The 16,108-nt window shown below is 42.1% G+C and overlaps 1 protein-coding gene across 1 annotated transcript; it reads left to right on the forward strand.

Annotated features, from left to right (window-relative positions):
• Positions 1 to 13,313: 13,313 nt before the first annotated feature.
• Positions 13,314 to 15,382, forward strand: LOC127336981 (protein FAR1-RELATED SEQUENCE 5-like). The gene is made up of 2 exons (XM_051363843.1): positions 13,314 to 14,166; positions 14,517 to 15,382. Exons 1-2 carry the CDS (start codon positions 13,314 to 13,316, stop codon positions 15,380 to 15,382), a joined length of 1,719 nt encoding a protein of 572 aa, XP_051219803.1.
• Positions 15,383 to 16,108: the final 726 nt, after the last annotated feature.

Genomic DNA, 16,108 nt, shown 5'->3' on the forward strand with positions numbered 1-16,108 from the left:
TCTGTAAAGACAAATTTTTAAGAGGCACCAGACTTGCTCAAATCTAGTATGAACCTTACTATCAAAGACTTTACTTGGCACAACAATGCAACAAAATTAAGATAAGGAGAGGTTGCTACAGTAGTAACAACTTCCAAGACTCAAATATAAAACAAAAGTGCTGTAGTAAAATCATGGGTTGTCTCCCATAAACGCTTTTCTTTAACGCCTTTCAGCTAGGCGCAGAAAGTGTGTATCAAGTATTATCAAGAGACGAAGCATCAACATCATAATTTGTTCTAATGATAGAATCAAAAGGTAAATTCATTCTCTTTCTAGGGAAGTATTCCATACCTTTCTTGAGAGGAAATTGATATTTAATATTACCTTCCTTCATATCAATAATGGCACCAACAGTTCGAAGAAAAGGTCTTCCCAATATAATGGGACAAGATGCATTGCATTCAATATCCAAGACAACAAAATCAACGGGGACAAGGTTATTGTTAACCGTAATGCGAACATTATCAACCCTTCCCAAAGGTTTCTTTGTAGAATTATCGTCAAGATTAACATCCAAATAACAATTTTTCAGTGGTGGCAAATCAAGCATATTATAGATTTTCCTAGGCATAACGGAAATACTTGCACCAAGAACACATAAAGCATTACAATCAAAATCATTGACCTTCATCTTAATGATGGGCTCCCAACCATCCTCTAACTTCCTAGGAATAGAAGCTTCACGATTTAATTTCTCTTCTCTAGCTTTTATGAGAGCATTTGTAATATGTTTCGTAAAGGCCAAATTTATAGCACTAGCATTAGGAATTTTAGCAAGTTTTTGTAAGAACTTTATAACTTCAGAGATGTGACAATCACCAAAATCTAAACCATTATGATCTAAAGCAATGGGATCATTATCCCCAACATTAGAAAAAATTTCAGCTGTTTTATCACAGGCAGTTCCAGCAGTTTTGGCAGTTTCAGGCAGTTTTTCACGCTTTGCATTACAGTGGAAACATTGCCAACACCAATTCTTTTACCATTAATAGTAGGAGGTGCAGCAACATGTGAAGCATTAGCATTACTAGTGGTGGTAATAGTCCAAACTTTAGCTACATTGTTATCTTTAGCATTTTCTTCTTTCTCCCACCTAGCACGCAATTCGGCCATCAATCTTATATTCTCATTAATTCTAACTTGGATGGCGTTTGCTATAGAAAATGACTTAATATCTTTATTTTCATTAGGCATAACTTTCGATTTCAAAAGATCAACATCAGCAGCAAGACTATCAACTTTAGAAGCAAGCATATCAATTTTCCCAAGCTTTTCTTCAACAGATTTGTTAAAAGCAGTTTGTGTACTAATAAATTCTTTAAGCATGGCTTCAAGTCCAGGGGGTGTATTCTTATTATTGTTGTAAGAATTCCCATAAGAATTACCATAACTGTTACCATTATTATAAGGATATGGCCTATAGTTGTTACTAGAATTGTTCCGATAAGCATTGTTGTTGAAATTATTATTTTTAATGAAGTTCACATCAACATGTTCTTCTTGGGCAACCAATGAAGCTAACGGAACATTATTAGGATCAACATTAGTCCTACCATTCACAAGCATAGACATAATAGCATCAATCTTATCACTCAAGGAAGAGGTTTCTTCGACAGAATTTACCTTCTTACCTTGTGGAGCTCTTTCCGTGTGCCATTCAGAGTAATTAATCATCATATTATCAAGAAGCTTTGTTGCGTCACCTAAAGTGATGGACATAAAGGTACCTCCAGCAGCTGAATTCAGTAGGTTCCGCGAAGAAAAATTCAGTCCTGCATAAAAGGTTTGGATGATCATCCAAGTAGTCAGTCCATGGGTTGGGCAATTTTTAACCAAAGATTTCATTCTTTCTCATGCTTGGGCAACATGCTCATTATCCAATTGTTTAAAATTCATTATGCTACTTCTCAAAGATATAATTTTAGCAGGAGGATAATATCTACCAATAAAAGCATCCTTGCATTTAGTCCATGAATCAATACTATTCTTAGGCAGAGATAGCAACCAATCTTTAGCTCTTCCTCTTAATGAGAAAGGAAACAATTTTAATTTTACAATGTCACCATCTACATCCTTATACTTTTGCATTTCACATAGTTCAACAAAATTATTAAGATGGGCAGCAGCATCATCAGAACTAACACCAGAAAATTGCTCTCTCATAACAAGATTCAGTAAAGCAGGTTTAATTTCAAAGAATTCTGCTGCAGTAGCAGGTGGAGCAATAGGTGTGCATAAGAAATCATTATTATTTGTGGTTGTGAAGTCACACAACTTAGTATTTTCAGGAGTAACCATTTTAGCAACAGTAAATAAAGCAAACTAGATAAAGTAAATGCAAGTAACTAATTTTTTTGTGTTTTTAATATGGAGATTGCAAACAAGACAATTTTTTTGTGTTTTTGATATAATGCAGCAAACAAAGTAGTAAATAAAATAAAGCAAGACAAAAACAAAGTAAAGAGATTGGAAGTGGAGATTCCCCTTGCAGCATGTCTTGATCTCCCCGGCAACGGCGCCAGAAATCTTGATTGCTTGTTATGCGTACAGCACGCATCCGTTGGGAACCCCAAGAGGAAGGTGTGATGCGTACAGCGGCAAGTTTCCCTCAGTAAGAAACCAAGGTTTATCGAACCAGTAGGAGCCAAGAAGCACGTTGAAGGTTGATGGCGGCGGAGTGTAGTGCGGCGCAACACCAGTGATTCCGGCGCCAACGTGGAACCTGCACAACACAACCAAATTACTTTGCCCCAACGTGACAGTGAGGTTGTCAATCTCACCGGCTTGCTGTAACAAAGGATTAGATGTATAGTGTGGATGATAATGTTTGCAGAAAACAGTAGAACGAGTATTGCAGTAGATTGTATTCGATGTAAAAGAATGGACCGGGGTCCACAGTTCACTAGTGGTGTCTCTCCCATAAGAATAAGCATGTTGGGTGAACAAATTACAGTTGGGCAATTGACAAATAAAGAGGGCATGACCATGCACATACATATTATGATGAGTAGTGTGAGATTTAATTGGGCATTACGACAAAGTACATAGAACGCTATCCAGCATGCATCTATTCCTAAAAAGTCCACCTTCAGGTTATCATCCGAACCCCCTCCAGTATTAAGTTGCAAACAACAGACAATTGCATTAAGTATGGTGCGTAATGTAATCAATAAATACATCCTTAGACATAGCATTGATTTTTTATCCCTAGTGGCAACAGCACATCCACAACCTTAGAACTTTCTGTCACTGTCCCAGATTTAATGGAGGCATGAACCCACTATCGAGCATAAATACTCCCTCTTGGAGTTACAAGTAAAAACTTGGCCAGAGCCTCTACTAGCAACGGAGAGCATGCAAGATCATAAACAACACATAGATGATAGATTGATAATCAACATAACATAGCATTCATTATTCATCGGATCCCAACAAACGCAACATGTAGCATTACAGATAGATGATCTTGATCATGTTAGGCAGCTCACAAGATCCAATAATGATAGCACAATTAGGAGAAAACGACCATCTAGCTACTGCTATGGACCCATATCCAGGGGTGAACTACTCACACATCACTCCAGAGGCGACCATGGCGGTGAAGAGTCCTCCGGGAGATGATTCCCCTCTCCGGCAGGGTGCCGGAGGCGATCTCCTGAATCCCCCGAGATGGGATTGGCGGCGGCGGCGTCTCTGGAAGGTTTTCCGTATCGTGGCTCTCGGTACTAGAACTATTATCGACGAAGGCTTCTTATAGGCGAAGAGGTAGGTTTAGGGGCGACGCGAGGGACCCACACAGTAGGGCCGCGCGGCCAGGACCTGGGCCGCGCCGCCCTAGCGTGGCGTCGCCTCGTCGCCCCACTTCGTATCTCCCCCGGTGTTCTGGAAGCTTCGTGGAAAAATAAGATCCTGGGCGTTGATTTCGTCCAATTCCGAGAATATTTCCTTACTAGGATTTCTGAAACCAAAAACAGCAGAAAACAGCAACTGGCTCTTCGGCATCTTGTTAATAGGTTAGTGCCGGAAAATGCATAAATATGACATAAAGTATGTATAAAACATGTAGGTATTGTCATAAAACAAGCATGGAACATAAGAAATTATCGATACGTTGGAGACGTATCAGCCTTCCAACAGGACCGCGCCATTATCTCCATCCCCGGAGCGACAACTGGCCTCGTCATAGCCTCCACGATCACCGGTCCTATGGGGGTTGGACCGATTTGAACCGGACGCCACACTTTCTCCGACCTAACCGTACGAGCGTGCTAGCTTTTCCCGTGACGGGCCTCTGCACCGTTTTGAGTCGGTTAAAGAATGTCCGCACAACTCAAATAGATGCCCGAGCATTAAAAAGGTTTATATTGGAAAAAATATATTACGAGAGAACACATATTCGTGTAGTTCAAAGTAATCCGTTCACAAGGTACAAGCAATCTACTTATTTGACCGGTTAAATTATTATGACTCAAAATAACAAAAATGAAATTGAAACATAAAAAGAAGAAAAAAAAAATAACGGGTGCAGAGGATACATTGCCCATCAGGCAGGTAGAAGAAAAAAAAACAATACAAAAAACTATAGACAAATAGTAACTTGCCAGCCCACCAAGCTGGCACGGTTCGGTCCTGGACGCAAACGAACGCTTTTAGGAGAACGGAAAAGTCTTGAAGAATGCCTGCTACCTATGGACATCGACATCATTAAATTTAATCCGCTGATTACTAGAAACCAACATTATTCATGGGCCTGTAATTTTGAACGTTCTGGGTCTTTTATAGTTTGATCAGCATATGGATTGTCGGTGTCAACAAAGAAGATGACGGGGGATTAGCTTGAAGATCGTGCAACAAGCCACTCGTCAGGGTCAGAACATAGGCTACATAGTAGAATGTGGAAGACAAAAGTAACTAGAAAGGCCAGAGTATTTTTGTGGAGACTTGTACACCAATCGATATCTACCTGTTCAGTTTGTCATCACCGACATATGGCAACATCTTGTGGATGTCTTTTTTGTGCGGATACTGAACATAGTTGGAGGCACCCATTCTGGCAAGCCTAGCAAGGAATGTATTTTCTTCCTTATAGACTCACTCTCACATGCATAAATCAATGTGGAAATGCTAAGGGATGTATTTTGTTCCTTATAGAGTCACTCTCGCGTGAGCAATTCACCAAGTTTGTGGTGACATTGTGGGCAATGAAGATTGCTAGACCGAAGGCAATACACGAGGGAAATTTCCAGAGCCCTCTATCCATTTTTAGTTTCATAATCAGCTATCTCTGTAAATGAATATCACATATACAGTCAAGCCAACTCAGTCAACAACACAACAAACTTCATCAAATGCAGTCTGGCTTGCTCCTCTGGTTGGTTTCTTTAAAGTGAACGTGGATGCACCCGTTTAAAACATGGTAATATAAGTATAGTTGCAGCAGTTTGCAGATATACCTCAGGAGCTTTCGAGGGACAATCGGTGCTAGTAGCATTCAAATCCTGCCACCTTGGAATCAATTGCATACCGAGAGGGTTTATCCCTTGCCGCTGATCTTTAACTTCAACGCATCTACATAGCCTCTGGCTGTTTGGAAGTTATTAACGGTATCAACGAGTCGAGCAGGTGCAAGTATTATTCGATCATGAGGAAGATTGATCACCGTCGGTCTCAGTTCGATGATGCTAGATTTATTCATGAGAAGAGATCCTTTAATACTCAGGCCCATAGTCTAGATCGTTCATATATTTCTCTAGAACATGGTCGCCAACTGTGGCTTATGACATCATCTGATACTTCTGTTGTATCGTTGATGATTGATTAATAAAAGACGATGGCAAACCATATACATCATCCATTAGTGTGCGTTATGATGCACCGCACACGCTAATGATGGAAACATGGGCTGCGGCTCGATAATGCGAACGCCGGTGATGGAGGTCTCCTAATTTTTCCAGCTTTAGGAAGGATCTAGAAGTTTATGGTTAAGGTTTTTCTGGTCTACCGTTTTTTTTTCCCTTAGATTCTTTGCTGGTTCTACCGATTTATTTTGGGTTTTCATTTTTTGTATCTTTATTTTCTTTATTTTTGATTATTTGTTTATTGAAAATTTGAACATTTTTAACATTCATTTTTCGAACAATTTTTATTTTTGATCATTTTCAAATTTGAACACTTTTAAAATTTTAACATTTTTTTGAATCCTAACATTTTGTAAATCTATTTTTTTTTTAATATGAACATTTTTGAATATTTTTTTTCGATTTTATACATTTTTAAAAATTAAAGCTTTTTCAAACAGAAAATTAAAAATTGTACCTGTTAATTTTGGGCCGTATTGGGCGCGGTCCATGAGGGAAAGCTGCTTGTGCGGGGCGTGCTCTCTTACGCGCCGAAGCGGCCGATAGGGGCACACCCAGGAAATACCAACCTCGTGAAATCATTGTTGGAGCGCGCCGAATTGGGTGTTACAAATCGTGCGAGCGGTACCCAACCAGGAAAATCATGCGTCTGGCAATGTGGCCTATAGTGTATGTGTTTTGCATTTTCTGTACAATCGTTAATTGCAGGTGTACTGTGCGGCCCAAGGTTTCTTCCCTTTCTTCTCTCTCTCTTCCACTGTCCTTGAGAGTCTCTAGTGTCTTCCCAGCTCCTCTCCCCTCTCTTCCGACGGCTTCACCAGCTTGCGGGTATGGGGAGAGGAGGACGCCCCCTCTCCATAGCAGTAGTACTAGCAGTAGGATTACCTATATGGAGTATGGCGTGATGCCACTTCTCTGCCGCTTCTTGGTGCTCGTGAATGGTATCGAGGTTTCGTCTCCCTACTCTTGCCATTGGTTGTCCATGGAGCATGATGGTGCTGGGAGTGGGTTTTGGCGGTGGCGACCTAAATAAGCTCATTGTGCTGCAAATTTTGGAGATTTCACCCGCTCTTTTTCTCGGGCTAGACATCTTGGTGATGTTGGACTGGGAGATGGAGACGTGAAGTTGTCCTCTCAATATACGGCGCGGTGATCTTGGGCTGCAGAAGTTCCCCGAAGTTTCTCAGTAGGGGATGCGCGATGGACGACGCCGTACGTCTTGCCCCTGCTTGTCATGGCCTAAGGGCGGCCATCCTCGGTCACATGGCGGTGAGTATTCTTCCTCTAGGCGTAGTGCAACTGCGTAGGATATTCATCATCTCTGTCCGAGTGCTTCGCAGCGGCATTCCTCCAAGTGGTTTGTCCCCGGTAGCGATGGTGCTGGCACGGACATCAAGCGTATTTCGTTGGTGCGGTGGAGAAGGAACATATGTCTTCTTCTTGGTTTTCTGTTGGGCTCTTGTTGCAAAGTTGCTGGACCTAGGTGTAATTTTCTTTACTTTTTGGACCTTCCTATAAAATGTAATTCCAGCGCTGAAATATAACACAGCTTCTGGGTCCTTTTGGGACCCATCCCTGTTCAAGAAAAAGGTTTCCTACTTAATGTTGGGCGGAGCAGAAAAAAATGAAAAGAACCCCTCAGAAAAATAAAAATAAAAACAGTTGTGTCAGGGCATGTTGGTTTTCTTCACTTCAATGCTTGCCGAGAGTACATCTCTTCTGATTATAGCTATGACAGGCTAGGCCTATACTCCAACTATCACCAAAGAAAGTACATTGTTGACATGCGTCGCTCCAAATCATTGTGTTTGTTTGTTTGCGACACTAGTAGGAAAAGGCTCATCAATGGCGCACCATTTTGGGGTGCGCCACAGAATTCACGGCACTAAAATTTGAATTCCGTGGCGCACGGACCCATGCGCCAAAGAAAAGTGACATTTCTGTGGCGCACTAGGAATGCGCCACCCAGCGGTGGTGCGCCACAATTTTTTAATTTCAAAAAAATGATGGCCAGATCTAGATCTAGGCCGCTGGAATTCTGCCGGATTTTTTTTTGAAATTTGCCGGAGGTCGCCGGAGGTGAGTGGATGGGTAGTAGGAGGAGGATGCCGACCGAAGGTGATGGGTGGGTGGAGGAGGAGGAGGCCGGCCAGAGGTGGAGGAGGAGGAGGCCGGTCGAAGGTGGAGGAGGAGGAGGCCGGGCGGAGGTGGTTGGTGGGTGGAGGAGGAGAAGGAGTAGGCCAGCCAAAGGGGGTCGCCGGAGGTGGGGGGGAGGGGGTCGCCGGAAGAGGAGATCACCGAAGGAGGAGGAGGAGGAGGAGGAGGAGGAGAAGGAGAAGGAGAAGGAGAAGGAGGAGGAGAAGGAGGAGGAGGAGAAGAAAGAGGAGGAGGAGGTCGCCGAAGGAGGAGGCGGAGGTCGCACGGTGGAGGAGAGGAGAGAAGGGGAAGTGGAGAATGGAAAGTGGATGTGGATGAGAAGGTAAGGACGAGAAGTGGAGGTGAGGAGGAGGAGGCGCCACCGAATTTGAAATTTCAGCCTAACAATTTTGTGGCGCATGTGCATTTTGTGCTCCGTAGAATTTTTTTTCGAAATTTTAATTTTTGCAGAAAAAATCTGGACTTTGCCGTAACTTTTTACTCTTTTCAAATTTGCGATTCTGTAAATTTTAGAACGGACAACATCGTTTTGAATCGGATGTAGAACTTTCTCCCGGTCATTTTGATATATTATGCGGTTTTTTCGAGTTCGTATGCAACCAGGAATCCAGTGTTACTGATACACAACGCAATTTTGCAAAAAAAGTTAAAATTCATGTTTGTTAATTCTTATTAAAACTAGATGACATAATACACATGCATCTTGAAGGATTTTATTTTTTAAAATTTCTATCTATTTCTTCTCTATTTTACAAAGCTAAAAAAGGCGATCTAGGGGTGTGTGGGTTGCGTGGAGAGCAAAAAAATCCAGAAAACTTCTGCGGCGCATGCGCCACATAAATACTTCATTCTATGGCGCATTTGGCCACATGCGCCACAGAAAGGCGATATTTCTGTGGCACATCTAGCTCCATGCGCCACATAAATACTCAGAATTGGTCAACCCAATAATTGTCCGCGGGCCCCATTAGGTTTCTGTGGCGAGAGTTGGTGCGCCACAAAAAATTTCCAATTCCGTGGCCCACGGAGAGCTGGTGAGCCACAAAAATGCTACTCCCTCCGTTCTTTTCTATAGTGTCTATAGATTTTTGACATTTATTTCAGAATATAAGGTTGTAGCTTAGCTTTTTTTCAATTACCCCCTCCCGTTCAGCTCCCAAATTGTTTAGGTCCCAATTTTTTATGATAAGTTAGTAAGATATGGATTTCCCAAATTTTACGTTGATCTTAAATCGTTCAGCTAGGGGTCTTGTGTAAAAAATACTCTTGCGCTATTTCCGTGCCAAAAAACTATAGGCACTATAGAATGGAACAGAGGGAGTATTATTTAGTGGCGGACATGACTGGGTGCGCCACAGATTTTTTTTTAGTGACGCATGGTTATCTGGTGCGCCAAAAAAGACATTCACGTATAGCTAGTTTCCTACTAATGCGAAAAGCGTCCCTCTAGATCCTATTGTCTGGAGTTTTCTCGATTCATGTTCAAAATTTAGGCGCAATGGAGCAAACACTCGTTTTTAAACCACAACGCTAAGAGTATTTTTAAGTGCGTCCTCTCTCCCCAAAGGGATATTGGGGTACCAGATAGAAAAATACGCTCATCCACAACCCCAAAGGAGGCTTAGGTCCAACACGGCACAATTATGTGCGCGGTCCCTAGGCTCACCCCAACCCATAGGGAGGCACTTGGCGCTCCGGGGAAAACCAGAAACAGCCGCCACATAGGATATGGACATGCATGTTCCACTAGCTAGGGACCCAACACATTCCCCCACTACCATGTATTTTTCATGGCTCAAGGCCTCTCTCATCCATGAGAGATCGCCATCGTCAGTGTCGTCCCCTCTGAACGCCAATAGTCCAGCGGCGCTGGGCACCAAACCCCGGTTGCCTCTCGCCGTTCCTCTCGATTCGCAGCGATTTCACACGCCTGGCTTGCACGCAAGGTGATCGTATGTTTGCCTCGGCGGGATTCATTTCTAGATATTTTTAGTTCCTTCCATTGTTCGGTTGATTGATTGCTTTGTTGTTTGGTTCATATACTATGGATAGAGACGACAAGATGATGAACCATCATTTTATGGAGGGGGAAGCCAATGCCGCCGCCGATGAAGATGAGCACTGATAGGTCTCCAACGTATCGATAATTTCTTATGTTCCATGCCACATTATTGATGTTATCTACATGTTTTATGCACACTTTATGTCATATTCGTGCATTTTCTGGAACTAACCTATTAACAAGATGCCGAAGTGCCAGTTGCTGTTTTCTGCTGTTTTTGGTTTCAGAAATCCTAGTAACGAAATATTCTCGGAATTGGACGAAATCAACGCCCAGGGTCCTATTTTGCCACGAAGCTTCCAGAAGACCGAAGAGGAGACGAAGTGGGGCCACGAGGTGGCCACACCCTAGGGCGGCGCGGCCCCCCTTGGCCGCGCGGCCCTGTGGTGTGGGCCCCTCGTGCCGCCTCCTGACCTGCCCTTCCGCCTACTTAAAGCCTCCGTCGCGAAACCCCCAGTACCGAGAGCCACGATACGGAAAACCTTCCAGAAACGCCGCCGCCGCCAATCCCATCTCGGGGGATTCAGGAGATCGCCTCCGGCACCCTGCCGGAGAGGGGAATCATCTCCTGGAGGACTCTACGCCGCCATGGTCGCCTCCGGAGTGATGTGTGAGTAGTCTACCCCTGGACTATGGGTCCATAGCAGTAGCTAGATGGTTGTCTTCTCCCCATTGTGCTTAATTGTCGGATCTTGTGAGCTGCCTAACATGATCAAGATCATCTATCTGTAATTCTATATGTTGCGTTTGTTGGGATCCGATGAATAGAGAATACTTGTTATGTTGATTATCAAAGTTATGTCTATGTGTTGTTTATGATCTTGCATGCTCTCCGTTATTAGTAGATGCTCTGGCCAAGTTGATGCTAGTAACTCCAAGAGGGAGTATTTATGCTCGATAGTGGGTTCATGTCTCCGTGAATCTGGAGGGGTGACAAGAACCTCTAAGGTTATGGATGTGCCGTTGCCACTAGGGATAAAACATTGGTGCTATGTTCAAGAATGTAGTCACTGATTACATTACGCGCAATACTTAATGCAATTGTCTGTTGTTAGCAACTTAATACTGGAGGGGGTTCGGATGATAACCTGAAGGTGGACTTTTTAGGCATAGATGCATGCTGGATAGCGGTCTATGTACTTTGTCGTAATGCCCAATTAAATCTCACTATACTCATCATAATATGTATGTGCATGGTCATGCCCTCTTTATTTGTCAATTGCCCAACTGTAATTTGTTCACCCAACATGCTGTTTATCTTATGGGAGAGACACCTCTAGTGAACTGTGGACCCCGGTCCAATTCTCTATACTGAAATACAATCTACTGCAATACTGTTCTACTGTTTTCTGCAAACAATCATCATCCACACTATACATCTAATCCTTTATTACATCAAGCCGGTGAGATTGACAACCTCACTGTTTCGTTGGGGCAAAGTACTTTGATTGTGTTGTGCAGGTTCCACGTTGGCGCCGGAATCCCTGGTGTTGCGCCGCACTACATCCCGCCGCCATCAACCTTCAACGTGCTTCTTGGCTCCTACTGGTTCGATAAACCTTGGTTTCATACTGAGGGAAAACTTGCCGCTGTACGCATCACACCTTCCTCTTGGGGTTCCCAACGGACGCGTGCTGTACGCGTATCAAGCACTAGACAATCCTTGCTTATCTTATACAATTATAGGCGTATGTATGAGCAAAACAATGCCGCTCCAAGTCATGGAGGTTCGAAGATTAGAAGAAGAAAGTCCAAGGAAAGACAGAGAATGGAGGGTCCTTCTTTACTTAAACTTTATTTTATTTAAATTGTACGGTATGAATCATTTTATTTTTATTTTAATTACCGTATAGCTAATTTCTATTTATTTTAGGTGTTGAAATTTTACAAAAAAAATATGGACGCGACTAGCGAGCCCCCGAGGGCCTGGTACGCCGTTCCAGCCCCCGTTCCATTTAAGGAAAGTTTTCCCCGGGACCATCCTCCCACGTCCAAAAAAGGAAAGGTGCAATTTAATGAGCGGGAACTTGTCTCCCGAGCGGGAATTTCGGCCCAGATGCCCCAGCCCAAAAACAAAAGCACCGACCAGCCCCAGATCCAAGAAAAAAAAAGTCTTCCTCACCCCCGTTCTCTTCCTCCTCCCTACAGCCTTCTTCCTCCTACAACACACCAGATCTGTCTTCCTCCCTGCAAAATCTCCATGAAAACTCCCTGAATCAGGCAAAGCAGGCATCTGAAAGCTTCAAATCCGTGCATCCTCCAGATCAAAAAGGTACTTTTCTTAACCAGAAATCACCAGCCCCTGCTAGCTACAACTTCAGCATCCTCCAGATCTGTGGATTCCCTGGAGCAAAACTGAAGGGGATTTCCAGGAGCAAAACTCAAAGGGATTCCCAGGAGCAAAAGCTATAGGGGATTTCCAGATCTGTGCCTTCCCTATCTCTCTATAGATTATGACAAGTGCATCTACAGAATAACCCACCCACCACACCCCCACCCTTTTGCAGATAAATGGATTTCCTTTGTATGCTGAAAAAAGAACTCAGTAGATTGCAAACAAAAAAGTAGAGAAAATCTACACATGCATGTAGTAAAGCTAAAAAAGGGTGCAACCCTGATCTGCATAGTTGTAAAAGCATCATAGTAACAGGTTGCAAGTAGAGAACATCAAAACTTTGATGTGCATAGTTGTAAAAGCATCATAGTAACAGGTGCAAGTAGAAAAGCTAGAAAAGGGTGCAAGTTTCAACTCCCCCAAGTTGCAACATATATGCAGGTGATGATAATAGCTAGTAGTTTGCATTTACTAGAAACTAGCCGAAGATCAAGCATTTGTAGAAGATGTTTCTGGAGACATCTTTTTCCAACTCAATCTCAAACTAAAAAGACTTGACTTGCCAAAAAGTAGCTAGCTTGACTTGCAAAATGTGAGCACTGATAGTTATCTGCATCTGTCTTATCTGACTTTGGGCATGAAGTTGCGGGTGTCGAAGTAGGAACCTTCTCTTAGCTTCTTTACTCATGCTGCCACCACAGTTATCTGCATCATGACAAAGAAAAAAATCAAAAAAATAGTTGCTAGTAATCAGAATGCTGTCACAATGAGAAAATGTATCCAAATTTCTTCTATATCTTGCATGGAATTGAATTTTGTCAAAAAAACTGAAAAGCTAACTTAGATTATCATTCCGCAGATGTCAGGCTTGGATCTTAATGCTACACCTACAGAAGATGTTGAAATGGACGATGTGGAACCGCTTTTTTGCACTCAAGTTGTCCCAGAACCAGTTGTAGGCGAATCCCAGGACCCAGATCTTGATGTCCATGAAGCTGTGGTTGGTAATTCTGACAGATATAGTGGCAGGGGACATGAACACAACGGAGAGCAAGCAACATCTGTTGGAAACCAAAACTTCCCTACAACAACTTTTCCTACAGATACCACCACCAACCCTGATTTTGCTGAAGGTGGAAGTGATGGAGAAGCAATTGGAATCACTGAAGAAATTTTGTCCAGTCCTCAGGAACCTTTTATTGGTATGCGATTTGATACCCTAGCTGATGCAAGAGCTCACTACCATGCTTATGCTGCAAAATTGGGATTCTCTATCAAGAATAATACATCAAAAAAGAAAGCACATACAAATGAGCTTGAGAAGCAGCAGTTCGTGTGCAACAAGTATCGCGCACCAAAAACTGAGGAACAAATAGAGCAAGAAAAGATGGCATTTACTGAAGATGTTAGCCCTGTTCAGCTTGACGATGATAATGATGAGGAACAGGAAGCTGGACCATCAAAAAGGAAGAAAACTGCCAGCAAGTTTGGGGTTAAGCGAAAGAGAGAAACCATCAAGCAGACAAAGTGTCGAGCTAGGATGTTTGTGAAATTGATTAACAACAAGTGGGAGGTCACTTTTTTTATTGCAGAGCATAACCATCCAATGATTGTGAAACCATCTTTGATAAAATACTTGAGATCTCACAGAGGAATTCCAAGAGATGAGAAAGAATTTCTAAGATGCCTTCACAACTGCAACTTGGACACAGGTTTGTATGCCAACCTCTATGCCTTCATGAGCTTATAGTTTGTAGTAATATGTGCTACTAAGTACTACATCAATATGAGGAAATAAAAACAAATTAGTTTACTGTGGAATGCAACTTAGGCAACAGTAGTCTGCAATTTACTTGTGCATGTGTATGCTGGGCAGATTTTATGAACATGTGATAAGTACAGTGCGTCACTTATCCAAAAAGATATGTCGGGTAGTATGTGATTTAGTTTCTAACTTGGTAGAGTTGAATTTATGAAATAAGGAACAATGTAGGTTAAAAGGTACGCAAATAAATTGAAGTAAACATAATTAACTTGTACTGTGCAAAAACATTTTTTACAGGACGCATGATGGAGGTGATGTCTGAATTTTATGGTGAAGATTGCATTGTACCCTATGGCCCGAGAACAATATCAAACTTGAGGTCATCATTCAGAAGCGAGAACAAAGAGCTTGACATAAGTGACACACTTGAGTATTTCAAAGAGTTGCAGCAAAAAGACCCAGAATTCTTCTACGAATTCTCCTTTGATTCAGAAAACAGAGTTGAACACATTTTTTGGGTTGACAGTTTGGCAAGAAGAGCATATGCAGAAGCATACCATGATTGCATCTTGTTCGACACTACTTTCTGTACAAATATATTTAGCATGCCGTTTGCACCATTCATTGGTATAAATAGACATGAGCAGTCATTTATGTTGGGTTGTGGTTTCCTAAGAGATGAAAAAGAAGACAATTTTGAATGGTTGTTCCGCGTCTTTTTGAAAGCAATGAAAGGGAAGCAACCAACCAACATAATTACAGACCAAGATTGGGCTATGAGGAATGCAATATCTGCTATTTTTCCATTATGTTGCCATCGAAACTGCAGATGGCACATAATGAAGAAAGCTAATGAGAAACTTGGATCATTCCTAGGACGACATCCAGGCCTGGCTGAAGATTTCAATGAATGTGTTGACGAGAGTATGACTGTAGAAGAATTTGAAGCAAACTGGGCAGAACTGATTCAGAAATGGGAATTGTCGCAGAACGAAACATTCAATTGGTTGAAGAGTAATGCTCATACATGGGTTCCATGTTACTTCAGGGATCGCTTCTTCCCCTTCTTGCAGTCAACTCAAAGAAGTGAGGGATCCAACACTGTTTTAAAGCGGTGCATTAATCCAAAAAAATTCAATCAAGCACTTTGTGAGGCAGTATGAGAAAATTCAAGCCAAGATATTGGGTAAGAAGGGCAACAATGATTACATGACAGATGAGCTTGAGGTTCAGCCAAGAACAACTTTCCCGATAGAAAAGCATGCGATGGCAGTTTATACAAGGGACATCTTCCACAGGTTCATGCTGGAGTTTGGACTTATTGGTCGATACGATGTGCAAGTGATTGGAACAAACATGTATGAGTTAATTCCTAACAACCTCAGATGCTACCCTTATGGGTCCAGAAACTACTATGTAAATGGTAGTGGTGGTGCCTACAACTGTGATTGCTGCAAGTATCAGCGCGATGGTATTCTTTGCTGCCACGTGAAGGAGATATGCCCTAGAGGCAATAATAAAGTGGTTATTATTTATATCTTTATGTTTATGATAAATGTTTATATATCATGCTAGAATTGTATTAACCGAAACATTAGTACATGTGTGATATGTAGACAAACAAGAAGTCCCTAGTATGCCTCTTAAACTAGCTTGTTGATTAATGGATGATTAGTTTCATAATCATGAACATTGGATGTTATTAATAACAAGGTTATGTCATTGTATGAATGATGTAATGGACACACCCAATTAAGCGTAGCATAAGATCTCGTCATTAAGTTATTTGCTATAAGCTTTCGATACATAGTTACCTAGTCCTTATGACCATGAGATCATGTAAATCACTTATACCGGAAAGGTACTTTGATTACACCAAACACCACTGC

Source organism: Lolium perenne, chromosome 1, assembly GCF_019359855.2.
Source record: "Lolium perenne isolate Kyuss_39 chromosome 1, Kyuss_2.0, whole genome shotgun sequence".
Lineage (NCBI taxonomy): Eukaryota > Viridiplantae > Streptophyta > Magnoliopsida > Poales > Poaceae > Lolium > Lolium perenne.

What these genes read in the sequence shown, in the direction of transcription:
- LOC127336981 (XM_051363843.1), top strand. Translation starts at nt 13,314, where the DNA reads ATGTCAGGCTTGGATCTTAATGCTACACCTACAGAAGATGTTGAAATG. An exon ending in CAACTGCAACTTGGACACAG is followed by an intron (nt 14,167 to 14,516) that starts GTTTGTATGCCA and finishes CATTTTTTACAG; the next exon opens with GACGCATGATGGAGGTGATG.